Source organism: Branchiostoma belcheri, unplaced genomic scaffold (genome assembly GCF_001625305.1).
Source record: "Branchiostoma belcheri isolate BF01 breed outbred unplaced genomic scaffold, Haploidv18h27 scaffold143, whole genome shotgun sequence".
Classification (NCBI taxonomy): Eukaryota; Metazoa; Chordata; class Leptocardii; order Amphioxiformes; family Branchiostomatidae; genus Branchiostoma; species Branchiostoma belcheri.
The window spans coordinates 401808-414709 of NW_017802858.1; the positions used below are offsets into that span (position 1 = coordinate 401808).

General features: G+C 43.2%; 2 protein-coding genes across 6 annotated transcripts in view; both read left to right on the forward strand.

Moving 5' to 3' along the window:
- Positions 1-1611, forward strand: part of LOC109464930 (titin-like) — a 23559-nt gene extending 21948 nt beyond the window's left edge. For all 5 annotated transcript variants that reach the window (XM_019762042.1, XM_019762044.1, XM_019762041.1 and 2 more), the window contains 2 exons: positions 261-371; positions 1518-1611. In XM_019762042.1, coding sequence (XP_019617601.1) covers positions 261-306 — 46 coding nt within the window. In that variant the 3' untranslated portion in view covers positions 307-371; positions 1518-1611. The remainder of the gene's footprint in view (positions 1-260; positions 372-1517) is intronic.
- Positions 1612-3311: 1700 nt separating this feature from the next.
- LOC109464896 (palladin-like) lies at positions 3312-12846 on the forward strand. The gene is made up of 12 exons (XM_019761991.1): positions 3312-3433; positions 4882-5017; positions 5532-5707; positions 6057-6294; positions 8288-8506; positions 8599-8655; positions 9154-9339; positions 10120-10322; positions 10919-11044; positions 11941-12024; positions 12148-12193; positions 12789-12846. The coding sequence occupies exons 2-12, from the start codon at positions 4908-4910 to the stop codon at positions 12844-12846; spliced, it is 1503 nt and encodes a 500-aa protein (XP_019617550.1). The 5' UTR covers positions 3312-3433; positions 4882-4907.
- The last annotated feature ends 56 nt before the right edge of the window (positions 12847-12902 follow it).

Here is a 12902-nt window from a genome sequence, read left to right on the forward strand (position 1 = left end):
TCAAATTTATACTTAAATCTTAACCCAGCCTTTTTGTGACTTGATGGCTCATATTGTAGCATTTGGGGCTATAATAGGATGCCTAGACCTGTCTTTATTTTATTTTTTTCCGCCCTGTCGCTTCATATTTTTTCTGAAAAAATCCGAGAACCAACAAATTAAATTGGTGCGGCCTAATAACTGTGATTGTAATAATTTTGTGATAAATTTGTTTGATAAACAAAATTGAGAACATATTCTTCTGACCTTGGCCCTTCAAGGTCACCATCATGGCTGAAGAGGTCAAGAAACCGGTTGCCAAAATAGAACCGGTTCCGCAGGAGGGAGAGGTCAAAGGTCGGCTGATAGAGGAGGTGGTGGCAACCATACCGGTAAGTCTGACTCACGATGAAGCAGATCTTCAATTTGTACCTTTCTTTCCATCTCTTGGAATTCTCTATTTGAAAGTTCTAGGTTTGAGCATAACCTAACTTATATAAAAATGGATCAAGGTCTTAAAAATATGAGGCATTTCAACACTGTCTTTAGTTATCATTTATAAGATTTGTTGGATACAGTTTTAAATTCATAGTGCAAACGTTTCTAAGGTTTCAACTTTGAGGTTCCGGGTCGGAGTTTAAATCTGACCAGAGTCTAAGTAAGTGCGCAGTAAATCGCCGGAAACGTGACTTTGTATGGTATGTTTTAGTCGCGATATCCCTGAAATCGTAATATCTGTCTACATATATTTGTATTTTCTGAAAAGCCTGTTAGTTGTAGCCTTTATAGGTGGCGTAATGTTGGTGGTCCAGCGAAGACTTCCTGATATTAGTCCGCGCAGATGGTTATGTGGCCTTTTTGCCTGACTGCCGGGATGGTACGTTCTATATGCGTCCTGGGTGTGTTCGGGCCATCGAAGATAGCGATAAACTTATCGCATCGATTTTAATTAAATTCAAATTTTGGAAACATTAGGTTCTGAGCTTCTTCGAGTACTAAGCCGTTACCCTGGGAAAATTGTTTTTTTCCATGCAGCCATGGTTAAAAATGACGAAAAAAATTACCCCATATTTAAAAATGTACTTTGATGTGCCTTATTTACCCCTAAATAAATTGGGCGCAGAAAATATCAATCAAGTGTATTAATAAGCGGCACGACACCCCTTTCCACCAAAAGAGTGAAAAATTCCGACCCGCGTTTAGTACAGAAATGACAGCCCGTCGGGCTGAGGGTGTCAAATTGCTCGAAATACGGAAGGAAACTCCGGTCCGAGACCTTGAGCATACTGGGAGCACCATGCAGCAATGTGGCACGGATGCTAACATATACTAGGAAAACACTACTTTATTGTCATCAGATCTATTAAAAAATCACTTGCCTTAGAAATGCGCAAGCCAAGGCAAACGTGTAAAGTATGGGACAAAAGATGAACTCTTCCACGAAAAACAATGCATGGTCTGTAACTCTTTCTCTACCCATTTAAAAACAAACAATAACTGTGACTTACCTTACCTGTGTAAACTCCTCCCCTCTACAGGAGGGAAAGCGCCCGCTGGCCCGTATGACGTCCCTGAAGCGACGCGGGTCCACCGGCTCCGACATGTCGGGCGTGTCGTCTCCTGCGGACTCTGAGTCTGAGGAGTACTACAGCGGAACCTTCTCAGAGTCAGGTAACACACCTGTAGTTAGGTAACACACCTGTAGTCAGGTAACACACCTGTAGTCAGGTAACACACCTGCAGTCAGGTAACACACCTGCAGGGATAGGAAATACACCTGTAACATACCTGTAACATACCGGGTACTGTAAAAACTGTAGTCAGGTAACACATAGCGAGTCCAAGGAGTGGAACCTTCTCCAAGCCAGGTAACTCACCTGTAGGAATAGGAAATACACCTTTTACACACGCTGTGTGACAGGCTGAATAAAAGTTCTAAACGGGAACTATGCGGCTCCAGGTGTCTTACTGAGGGACGACTGCATGTGCAAGATGTTGGTTAGCTTGAGGAATGAATCCCCTCTACTACATACACCTGTTACACACCTGTAGAGACAGGTGACATGCCTGTAGACTGGTAGCACACATTTAAGTTAATGAATTAAAGGTCCTCATTGATGAAGAATGATGGTCCTTGTCTGGTCGGTTGTTTCAGTTTCAGCCAGTGATGTTTAGACACAGGGATCCCTATATGTAACATTAGTCACTATATAGGGACTATCACCATTACAGCAGGGTAACACATCTGTTGCTGTTGTTGTTGTTAGTCATCCTCATCAGAGGTGAAGCTTGATATCAAGCCTTTTCTATTAGCTATATGCACATCTGTTGAGTCAGCTAACACTCCTGAAGACAGTACAGGATGTACATGTATAATTATGCACCTTGATGTACATGATACAGAAACAGTACAATCATTTATTTCCATACTTAGAGAGCAGTTTGTACTCCATGGCTGTTTAGGTGTGTTCCCGAAGTGAATTTTACACCATTTATCGTTTTTCTGCTGTATTCTCAGACACGGAGAGCAGTTCATACTTCACGGCCGGTGAAGACGAGGAAAACACAGCTCCAGTGTTTCTGAAGAGGATGTTACGCCAGACGGTCCAGGAGGGAACAACCACAAGGTTCGAGGTCGTCGTCATCGGACAACCCAAACCTGCAGGTATGTTTTCTTGAAAGTACATCTGTGTTGGTAGAAGTCATTATGAAGCAGTTTAAACTGTTTCCAATACAAAAGATGGGACTCACCCAAATTTTTGACTGTACAACTCCAGTCTTCGTGAAGGAATGAACAATCCACCGCTTCCGTGATTTCACGCAGATAACACACGTGACTCGGTGAACAGTGGATTGTAAGTCTGTGGTGCCCCCTATCTTTGTTGAGAGAAGGTTGTAGTGGCATGATGTACCTCTTGTTGCTGACTTGGAATCTAAAGGACATGACATATCAAAACCTTTGCCTGTCATCCCTTGTGCTTGTATTCCTTCTCAAATCTGGACTCTACTTAATTCCAAGCTTCCAGTCTACATTGTTTGATGAAACAGTCACAGTCTACAATAGAAAGCTGTATATTTAGCTAGCATGTTGTGTCATCCATAACTCCTTCTTTCCTTCCTTCCTTCCTCCCAGTGATGTGGCTGCGGAACAACTTCCCAATTAAGTAGGAAGACTTCCAGTTCCTGCAGGAGGGAAACATCTACTGTCTTATCACATTCTGTCATCCATAATCCATTCTTTCCTTCCTTCCTCCCAGTGATGTGGCTGCGGAACAACTTCCCCATTAAGGAGTCGGAAGACTTCCAGTACCTCCAGCTTGGCATCTCCAGGAGGGAAACATCTACTGCCTGGTGCTGAGGGAGGCTTATCCTGAAGATGCAGGGCTGTACACCTGCAGGGCTATCAATTCTGTGGATGTTGTGAGCTGTAGTGCTGAGCTACGCGTGGAGGAAGGTAACAACAATCTTTTACTACTGTAACAGTGTTCTTTCTTGAAGTCCTCTGGAATGGCTGAGTGGCTAGAGTATGGGCCTGATCCTAACCCAGGCACGAGACATAGGCATGGATCTGGATACCAAAAATATAGTTGCAGTGTGTCTGTGAATTCTGTCCTTGGTGCTGAAATGGAAGTGGACACCAGATCAAGAGGTTTGATCTCTGGCATTGCTTCAACTCTGTGGACGTTGTGTCCTTCAGTGCCAAGCTCTGTGTGGAAGAAGGTAGGAAGAATTTGCTGTTTTTAGTGGCAAAAGTGCAGTTCTTGGGAAACATCTACTGTCTGGTGCTGAGGGAGGCTTATCGAGAAGATGCTGGGCTGTACACATGCAGGGCTATCAACTCTGTGGACGTTGTGAGCTGTAGTGCTGAGCTTAGGGTGGAGGAAGGTAGGGACATCTTTCTTTTTACTGAAGTGTTCTTTCTTCAAGTCCCTTGGAATGTGGATAGAGTACAAGTCTGATCCTAACCTAGGCATAAAGACTAGATACATGTAGGCATGCATCTGGATATGATAGTGGCAGTTTGTCTGTGGAGGCTATCCTTGGTGCTGAAATGGAAGTGGACATGAGAGGTTTGATCCCTGGCATGTCCTGTAGTGTAGAGGAAGGTAGGGATGTAGTCCAACTACAAGCCACAATTTGGAATCTGGCATACTAAGTAATACATGTGCAGGCCATGTCCTTGGTGCTGAACTTGGTGCTGAGGGCTGTCTTGGTAAAAAGTGTATGCGCTGGGCAGCTTGGAGTAGATGGACTACAGATACTCAAATATCTGTATCTTTACTTAGTATGTTGTTGGTAGTATTTGTTACTGGCGAGATGAAAGGTTGAATGTTGAAGGTTGAATGTCAAAGGCCAACATTTCTGTTTGCAGATCTAGTGAAGTGAAGTTCAAATGTTACAGGTTGAAGGTTAAAGGTTATGTTTCTGTATCCAGAGCTGACAGATGAGGAAGGCGAGCCAATGGTCCATCCTGAGTTCCAACAGATCTAGTGATGTGAGGTTAAAGGTTGAGTGTTAAAGGTTGAATGTAAAGATTAATATTTCTGTTTCCAGAGTTGACAGATGAAGAAGGTGAGCCAATGGTCCATCCAGAGTTCCAACAGAAGATCCGACCTTGTGAGGTTAAAGGTTGAATGTGAAAGGTTAAAGGTTGATATTTCTGTATCCAGAGCTGACAGATGAGGAAGGCGAGCCAATGGTCCATCCAGAGTTCCAACAGAAGATCCGACCTTGTGAGGTTAAAGGTTGAATGTGAAAGGTTAAAGGTTGATATTTCTGTTCCCAGAGCTGACAGATGAGGAAGGTGAGCCGATGGTCCATCCTGAGTTCCAACTGAAGATCCGACCTTGTGAGGTTAAAGTTTGAATGTGAAAGGTTAAAGGTTGATATTTCTGTTCCCAGAGCTGACAGATGAGGAGGGTGAGCCAATGGTCCATCCTGAGTTCCAACAAAAGATCCGACCTTGTGAGGTCACGGAGGATGACCCCGCCAGGATGGACTGTAAGGTCACAGGTGTGCCGGAACCTGAGGTCACCTGGTGAGTAACCTGACTATCTAAAATGTTGCTGTTGAATGATAATTATACAGCTAATTAGACTAAAGATGCAGTGATGAAAATGTAAAATTGTTGTGCACTTAACATCTTGTCAAAAGCAAAATTTCTCTGAGAGTTTGGGCACAAAGATGACTCATGTGATTCTATTGATTTAAGACACACAAGTGAAATGACAGATCATTAGGCCCAGGAACTCAACCAAGAACTGGCTTGTGTTACAGATGAACATTGTTGTTTTGTTGATTTCTGCAGGTACAAAGACGGAGTAGAGATCACGCAGGACCCAGAGTATCAGTTCCTGTTTGAGGAGTCAAAACTGTGGCTGTTTTGTTGTTTTTTGTTTGTTGATTTTTGTTTGTTTATTTCTGCAGGTATAAAGACGGAGTAGAGATCACACAGGACCCAGAGTACCAGTTTCTGTTTGAGGATGAAGAGTCAAAACTATGGCTGTTTTGTTGTTTTTTGTTTGTTGATTTTTGTTTGTTTATTTCTGCAGGTATAAAGACGGGGTAGAGATCACACAGGACCCAGAGTACCAGTTCCTGTTTGAGGATGAAGAGTCCATGTGCCTGATTGTTCCTGTTGCCAGTAAGAAACACGAGGGACTGTACAGCTGTCTGGCAGGAAACAAGCTGGGTCAGGTGGCCTGCTACGCTCGTCTCACGGTCAAGGGTAAGGAAGGCTGGCTTTTTTTTTAGTTACTTCAATTTCACCTCAAAACAAGGCTCATACGAACCACTAACATGTTTTGGGTTACATTAAGGAACTGTAGAGACAGATGTTTGTTCACCCTAGACTGAAAGCTTAAGGTTGTCCCCATTTAGGAAGCATTCACAAGGAAGCTTGTTCCATAGTGATGTTAGTAGCTCTAGGAAAGAAGATTTCAGTATGGGACTTTCTCCTGAGAGGTGGAGCATGCAGGAAGAAGGGGTGAAGCTGAGAGAGTTAGAGATTCCCAATTACCTTAACAATTTTCTCCCAAACATCGAAGTTAAAATGTTTTGTTTTCTAATTTTTCCAGAAAAATCCAGAAGGCCGGCTCACCCTGGCCCTCCCTCCTTCCTGACTACTCTGGCAGACGTTTTCGCAGTGGAGGGCTCACAAGCTTGCTTCACATGTACAGTGGTCGGAAACCCAGACCCTAACATTGAATGGCTGCTGGACAGCCGCGTGCTGAAACCCACGCCTGACTTCTCCATGTCGTTTGAGAACGATATGGCAAAACTCGTCCTGAAGACTGCTTATCCAGAGGACCAGGGGTAAGTTTTCTTTCAGGTCACATCTTTATAGTACCACTGTCCTGTTTATAGTAACATCGGTGAAGGTTAGCCATCTAGGTAACACCAAAGAACAGTTACTCAAGCAACTGGATATGATGTTGGAAACGGTCAGATGTTTCCGGTAGCATCCACTATATGAAGCAGTTTAAACTGTTACTTCCCAACACTGTAATGAGATTTGGGCTTACCAGTCTTTGTCAAAGAATGAGCAATCCACTGCTTCAGTATATATAGACTGGTTTATTTCGAAAGGAACATACATACAACATACATATAAGTTGCTAATTGCAGCCCGTAGGCTGAATTGGGCAGCTTTTACAATGGGATACACAGGTAGAATATATTTAACATGTACATAACTTAAGCATAAGCATCAAATATTGCACTAGATTATTGCACTTTTATGTTAAAATTAAGGCGTTACAAGATCGGTTACAAATTACATGATATAGCTAAAAACGATTACAACAAACATAAGATAAAACACTATTACAACATATACAGCTATTATAAAAAAATAATCTATTATAAGTCCAAGGTGTTCAATATGTGCAACATTGAGGGAACCGGGCTACGTAGATATCTTTGTGTCCCTTTGGGTGGTTTGTATCGCCGTGTTTGCCTAAGCTGCATATTGTGTGGGCGGTTACTGTCTGCAGGTAGCCAAGGGGCGTGCCTAGACCTTGTAGCTGAAAGGGCAAAGGCCCGGCACAGGTTAAGTCTGCGCTCAGACAGACGTTGGACAGTAATGTCACATTATGCAGATGACACACGTGACTTGGTGAGCAGTGGATTTTAAGTCTAGAAGTCCGGATGTAGATGGCCTCTTTAATCACTGTCTAGTTCTGAGTCCAAAATTCTTACTTTATCCAATGACACAGACATGAGTGTCCAGGCAATTCTATATGAATATGTCTGGGTGATTCTGTATTACGTCGATGAAGGTTAGACATCCAGGTAATACGATACGCCAAAAAACAGTTACTCAAGAAACTGGATATGATTTTGAAAATCATATCCAGTTGCTTGAGTAACTGTTTTTTGGCGATTCTGTATTAATTTGTGCCACAGGTTGTACACCAGCCAAAATTTGTTTTAGATGCATGCACCTACACATGTAGTATACACATAGCAGCAAGAAGCTAAATATAACGGCAAGAAGCAACACTCCAGTCAGAAGCTGTAAGGAAGATGTCTGACAGGCATCAAAATGTAAGCAGGTGACTACTACTTGTGTAAAAAAAAATTTCCAATAGTATGTTCTACCACTCCATTGGTTGGCCATAACAGCTACATCCACTTTTTCTGAATAATGGCTTGTTCTACTTGTAAGCACAAGGAGTTCTACCAATGTGATAAAATTATTTCCCAATGTGCCACAGGTTGTACACGTGTAAAGCGAGCAACGGTTACGGAGAAACGTCCTGCAGCGCGAGGCTCCACGTGTCGGATTGTTTATTCATTTGTTAATTTTGTCCCTTTCTTTGTCTGTTTGTGAACAGCATAACTCAAGAAGCTGTAAATAAATTGTCATGAAACTTGGTAGGTGGGTAGGTCTTGATAAGACCTAGAAATGATTAGATTTTGAGCCCCCTGGCGGCTTCCCTAGGTACTGCAGCAGTAGTTTTGATATCTCATGATCTAGACATGCTGGCGTCACGAATTTTGCATGGAAGATAGCTATTGTGTTCAGGAAGAAGTGTTATCAGTTTAGTCCCCCTGGCAGCTTGTCCTGGAACTGCAGGAGCGAAGGTATGAGGTCGTGGAACTCAAGCTTGTTTCCCGATGTGCCACAGGTTGTACACCTGTAAAGCGAGCAACAGTTACGGGGAAACATCATCAGTTTAGTACCCTGGCAGCATGTCCTGGAACTGCAGCTTAGCACTCACAGACTATACTGGTTGTGTAGAAAAAAAACAATATAATCCTATGTTCTACAAACCTGATAAAATTATTTCTCGATGTGCCACAGGTTGTACACCTGTAAAGCAAGCAACAGTTACGGAGAAACGTCCTGCAGCGCGAGGCTCCACGTGTCAGAGGAGTACACGCTGGACACGACGCACGCCATGCCGCCAAAGTTCATCCACACATTCCACGATACGGACGCCATGGAGGGCCGGGAAGTACGCTTCGACTGTCGCATCATCGGGATCCCACAGCCAAAAGTCGCTTGGTACCTGCATAACAGGTGGGTTCTGTATCTGTATAATCTGTATCTGCATCTGTATTGGTCGGTATAGCTGGTATAACCACCCTTTGGCATATACCAATGCCATGGAGGGTCGGGAAGTACGCTTTGATCCCACAGCCAAAAGTCGCTTGGTATCTGCACAACAGGTGGGTTCTGTACCAGTCCTGTATAATCTGTACCTGTATCTGTATAGCCGGTATAACCGCCCTTTGGCGTAACACACCAGCTTCTGTATCAGTATAGCCGGTATAACCGCCCTTTGGTGTAACACACCAGCTTTGCAGGCACGTGGCGCAGCTAACTAACTTACATCGAACGACCTGTTACACCCAACAGCACATTTAATTGCAAGGGTTGTTTCTAGTTTTGATACCTCAACTGGTGGCAACGAGTTCCACTTTACACTATAGTTCTTGGAAAATATGTGTTTTTGAACACCTCAATTCTTGGTTGATAACTCTGATATCTAAAGGCATGATGATGGGTTGATGGTTGGGCTTCATGTAGGTGATAAAGGATAAAGCCAAAACAACATTTGAAAGTTCTGGAGAGTTATCAAATGTCTCAGTCTGTAGCTTGTATCTTCAACGTATTTGTCTCATTTTAATGAGTGAGCTAGCTAACCAAGTGATTTTCTGTTCCAGGGAGGTGCAGGATTCTCTGGAGTACCGGATATTCCAGGCGAACGACCAGCACTCGCTGGTTATCCCTGAGGTTTTCCCGGACGATGAGGGAGAGGTGGTGTGTAAGGCCGTCAACTCGCTCGGGGAAATCAGCTGCAGCGCTGAGCTGTTTGTGGACGAGGAGGAACCAACCATCACACGGCAAAGGTATGTCCTGGTGGAATCCAGAAATAAGCTTTATCCGGAACTATGGTCAGGCATGCTCCAGGCATATCCAGAACCTTACCTGGCAAAGGTGCATCCTTGTGGAATCTAGAACCAAGCTTTATCCAGAACTGTGGTCGGGCATGGTTCTGGATAGTCCCTGTGTATCCAGAACCATGGTTTATCCAGAACCATGGTTTATCCAGAACCATGGTTTATCCAGAACCATGGTTTATCCAGAACCATGGTTTATCCAGAACCATGGTTTATCCAGAACCATGGTTTATCCAGAACCATGGTTTATCCAGAACCATGCTCAGGTAGAGTTCTGGATAGTCCAGGCATATCAAAAGCCATCACAAGGCAAAGGTATGTCTTTGTGGCATCCAGAACCAAGATTTATCCAGAACCATATGCTCAGGTACGGTTATGGATAGTCTACACATATCCAGAACCATGGTTTATCCAGAACAATGCTCAGGTATGGTTCTGGATAGTCCATGAGTATCCAGAACTATGCTTTATCCAGAACTATGGTTTGGTATGGTTCTGGAGAGTCTACACATATACATGTAATACCTAGGTATGGTTTTGGATACTAGTGGTACATGTATGCCTGAGGATGGTTCTGGATAGTCCAAGCATATCCCACAACTATACCTGCAGCAAATCTACATTCTAGGATACGAGGAAACTTTGCAGAACTGTGCCTGATCCTAACCCTAACCCATTCAGGCATAGATATGCACAGTTCTGTACACAATTTCCCCATATTGTCCCCAGTCGTGAGGGGAGTACCACCACAGTAGCCGCCGCAGTCGGAGTCATCCCGAACTTCGTGCAGCGCCTGCAGAACTGCGCCGTGTCAGAGGGCGAGACTGCGACCTTTCGGTGTCAGATTACAGGTGACCCCAGGCCAAAGGTCATGTGGTTCCACAAGAAGAGGGAAGTGACCTCGGCACGAAGGGTCAAGATGTCTTATACAGGTGAGAATGTCTTGCAGAGGACATGCAGGTGGGCATGCTTTAACTTTTAAAAAGGACTAGTAGTACCAGGGTCCAGTGTTGTGGCATCATCTCACCAAAGAACAAAGAAAACTCAAGGCATTCAAAAACTCATTGTACTCGTAATTAGAACTGACATTTCCTGAGCATGGTTGTATGATTATTATTCTGTGTTATACTGTATTGTTATTATTGTGCATTGTCTTGTATGGACTTGAAAGTTTAACCTGAAAAACTGAAACTGACCTGATGTGCATAAGATATCAAAAGACTTTTTGAGTGCAACTTGATGTACTGATGAAATTCAACTTGAAAACCAGTAACCAAAAATTATGAGCTACAAAGAACTAGTACACGTTTCAAGATACTCAAATCATCAGTACAGAAAACGTAATAATTTTTCCTGTAAAGAGGAAGGAGTAGCTATCCTGTCATCACCAGTGCAGAGACAAAATTTAACATCAATACCAGAAAGTAGAAATTCTGTAACATAAAGGGTTACATCTACCTTTTACATATACATTTTGTACTCAGAATGACACACAAAAAATCTTATCATTTTCCTGATGTTCGTACAGAAGAAGGTGTGGCTACCCTGGTCATCACTGGTGCCAGTAAAGGGGACATCGGGGTCTACGCTTGTGTAGCAAACAGCCCTGCCGGCAAGGCTACATGTGTGGCAAAGTTACATGTGGAGACAGAAGGTGTGTAGCAAACAGTCCTGCTACGTGTGGCAAAGTTACATGTGGAGACAGAAGGTGAGGATGCAGGGGTGTGTGGCAAACAATCCTGCTACATGTGTGGCAAAGTTACATGTGGAGACAGAAGGTGTGTAGCAAACAGTCCTGCTACATGTGTGGCAAAGTTACATGTGGAGACAGAGGGTGTGTGGCAAACAGTCCTGCTAGTACATGTGTGGCAAAGTTACATGTGGAGACAGAGGGTGTGTAGCAAACAGTCCTGCTACATGTGTGGCAAAGTTACATGTGGAGACAGAAGGTGAGTAGCAAACAATCCTGCTACATGTGTGGCAAAGTTACATGTGGAGACAGAAGGTGTGTAGCAAACAGTCCTGCTACATGTGTGGCAAAGTTACATGTGGAGACAGAAGGCGTGTGGCAAACAGTCCTGCTGGTACATGTGTGGCAAAGTTACATGTGGGGACAGAGGGTGTGTGGCAAACAGTCCTGCTAGTACATGTGTGGCAAAGTTACATGTGCAGACAGAGGGTGTGTGGCAAACAGTCCTGCTAGTACATGTGTGGCAAAGTTACATGTGGAGACAGAGAGTGTGTAGCAAACAGTCCTGCTACATGTGTGGCAAAGTTACATGTGGAGACAGAAGGTGAGAATACAGGGCTGTGTAGCAAACAGCCCTGCTACATGTGTGGCAACATTACATGTCAAGACACACAATCTATAACCTTATATTCTGTGTGAATCTCAAATATGCTAATATCCCTAGTGAAATGTTTGAAATACAGCTACAACTTACAAAAGAAGTAAAAAAAATGTCCCAAAATATCAGTGACAAAGTCCGCCAATGTTTCATTGGTCAGCACAACCTTCAGCTTGTTTGTTTGTTTGTTTGTTTTGTTCAGGTGTTACAGAGGAGGATAGAGAGCAGACTCCGCCCCGATCGCCGCACGCGAAACCACAGATCAAGAAGAGCCGCAGCAGGGAAAGTAGGACTTGTTTTCTCATGTTTTTGTTTTCCTTATTTTCCCTGCAGGTTATGTTTCTACCTATGATATTCAACTCTTTGTGGGTTATGTCCTTGGTGCTGAAATGGTGGTTTTTTGTCCCAGTTGCTCCGAAGCCCCCTTATGGAAAAACGCGTAACTCTCAGCCTTTGTTTCATTGTGTTTTTCCGGTTGAAGAAATTTGTCAAAATCCAAGCACTAAAAATTCAATTCATGTGGCCTTTAATATCCTGATGGTTTATTTGCTTCTCTTTAAACATGTTGTTCTGAAGCCCCCATATGGAAAACTGCATGTCTTCAGTTCTCAACCTTTCTTTCCTTGTGTTTTTCCTGTTTAGTACATTTTGTACAACCAAAAAATCTAATCAGTTTAGCCTTACTGGTGGTATTCAGTTCTTTGTGGGCAATGTCCTTGGTGCTGAAATGGTGGTGCATTTCTGTCTCAGTTGCTCCGAAGCCCCCATACTTCAGGGATTACTGTTGCTTCATATAGTAGATCTCTTCAAGATCTCTTCTTGAATTACTCAGAGTTTTTTTATTACATTTCTACCTGCAATGTCCCTGGTGCTGAAATGGTGGTGAATTTCTGTATCAGTAAAACTGTTGCTCAGAGGCCCCCATACTTCATGTTTCCAGTTCTCAGCCTTTATTTAATTGTGTTTTTCCAGTGAAATCTAAAAAAAAAACAATGAATTTGTCCTTATCTTGGTGGTATCTTAAAAAGTTTGTTTCCACTTCAACCCCAGTTGCTCCAAAGCCATCATACGGGAAGTCATGCATCTCCAGTTCTCAGGCTACGTTTAATAATAGTATATTACTTTTTTTTCATTTACGACACCTTAGAAAGTTTGTTTCCTCTT

Excerpts from the sequence above, each read along its gene's own strand:
- LOC109464896 (XM_019761991.1), top strand. The coding sequence starts at position 4,908 with ATGGTCCATCCTGAGTTCCAACAAAAGATCCGACCTTGTGAGGTCACG. Across the intron at positions 6,295-8,287 it reads GCTTATCCAGAGGACCAGGG|GTTGTACACCTGTAAAGCAA; the intron begins GTAAGTTTTCTT and ends GATGTGCCACAG. Across the intron at positions 11,045-11,940 it reads GTTACATGTGGAGACAGAAG|GTGTTACAGAGGAGGATAGA; the intron begins GTGTGTAGCAAA and ends TGTTTTGTTCAG.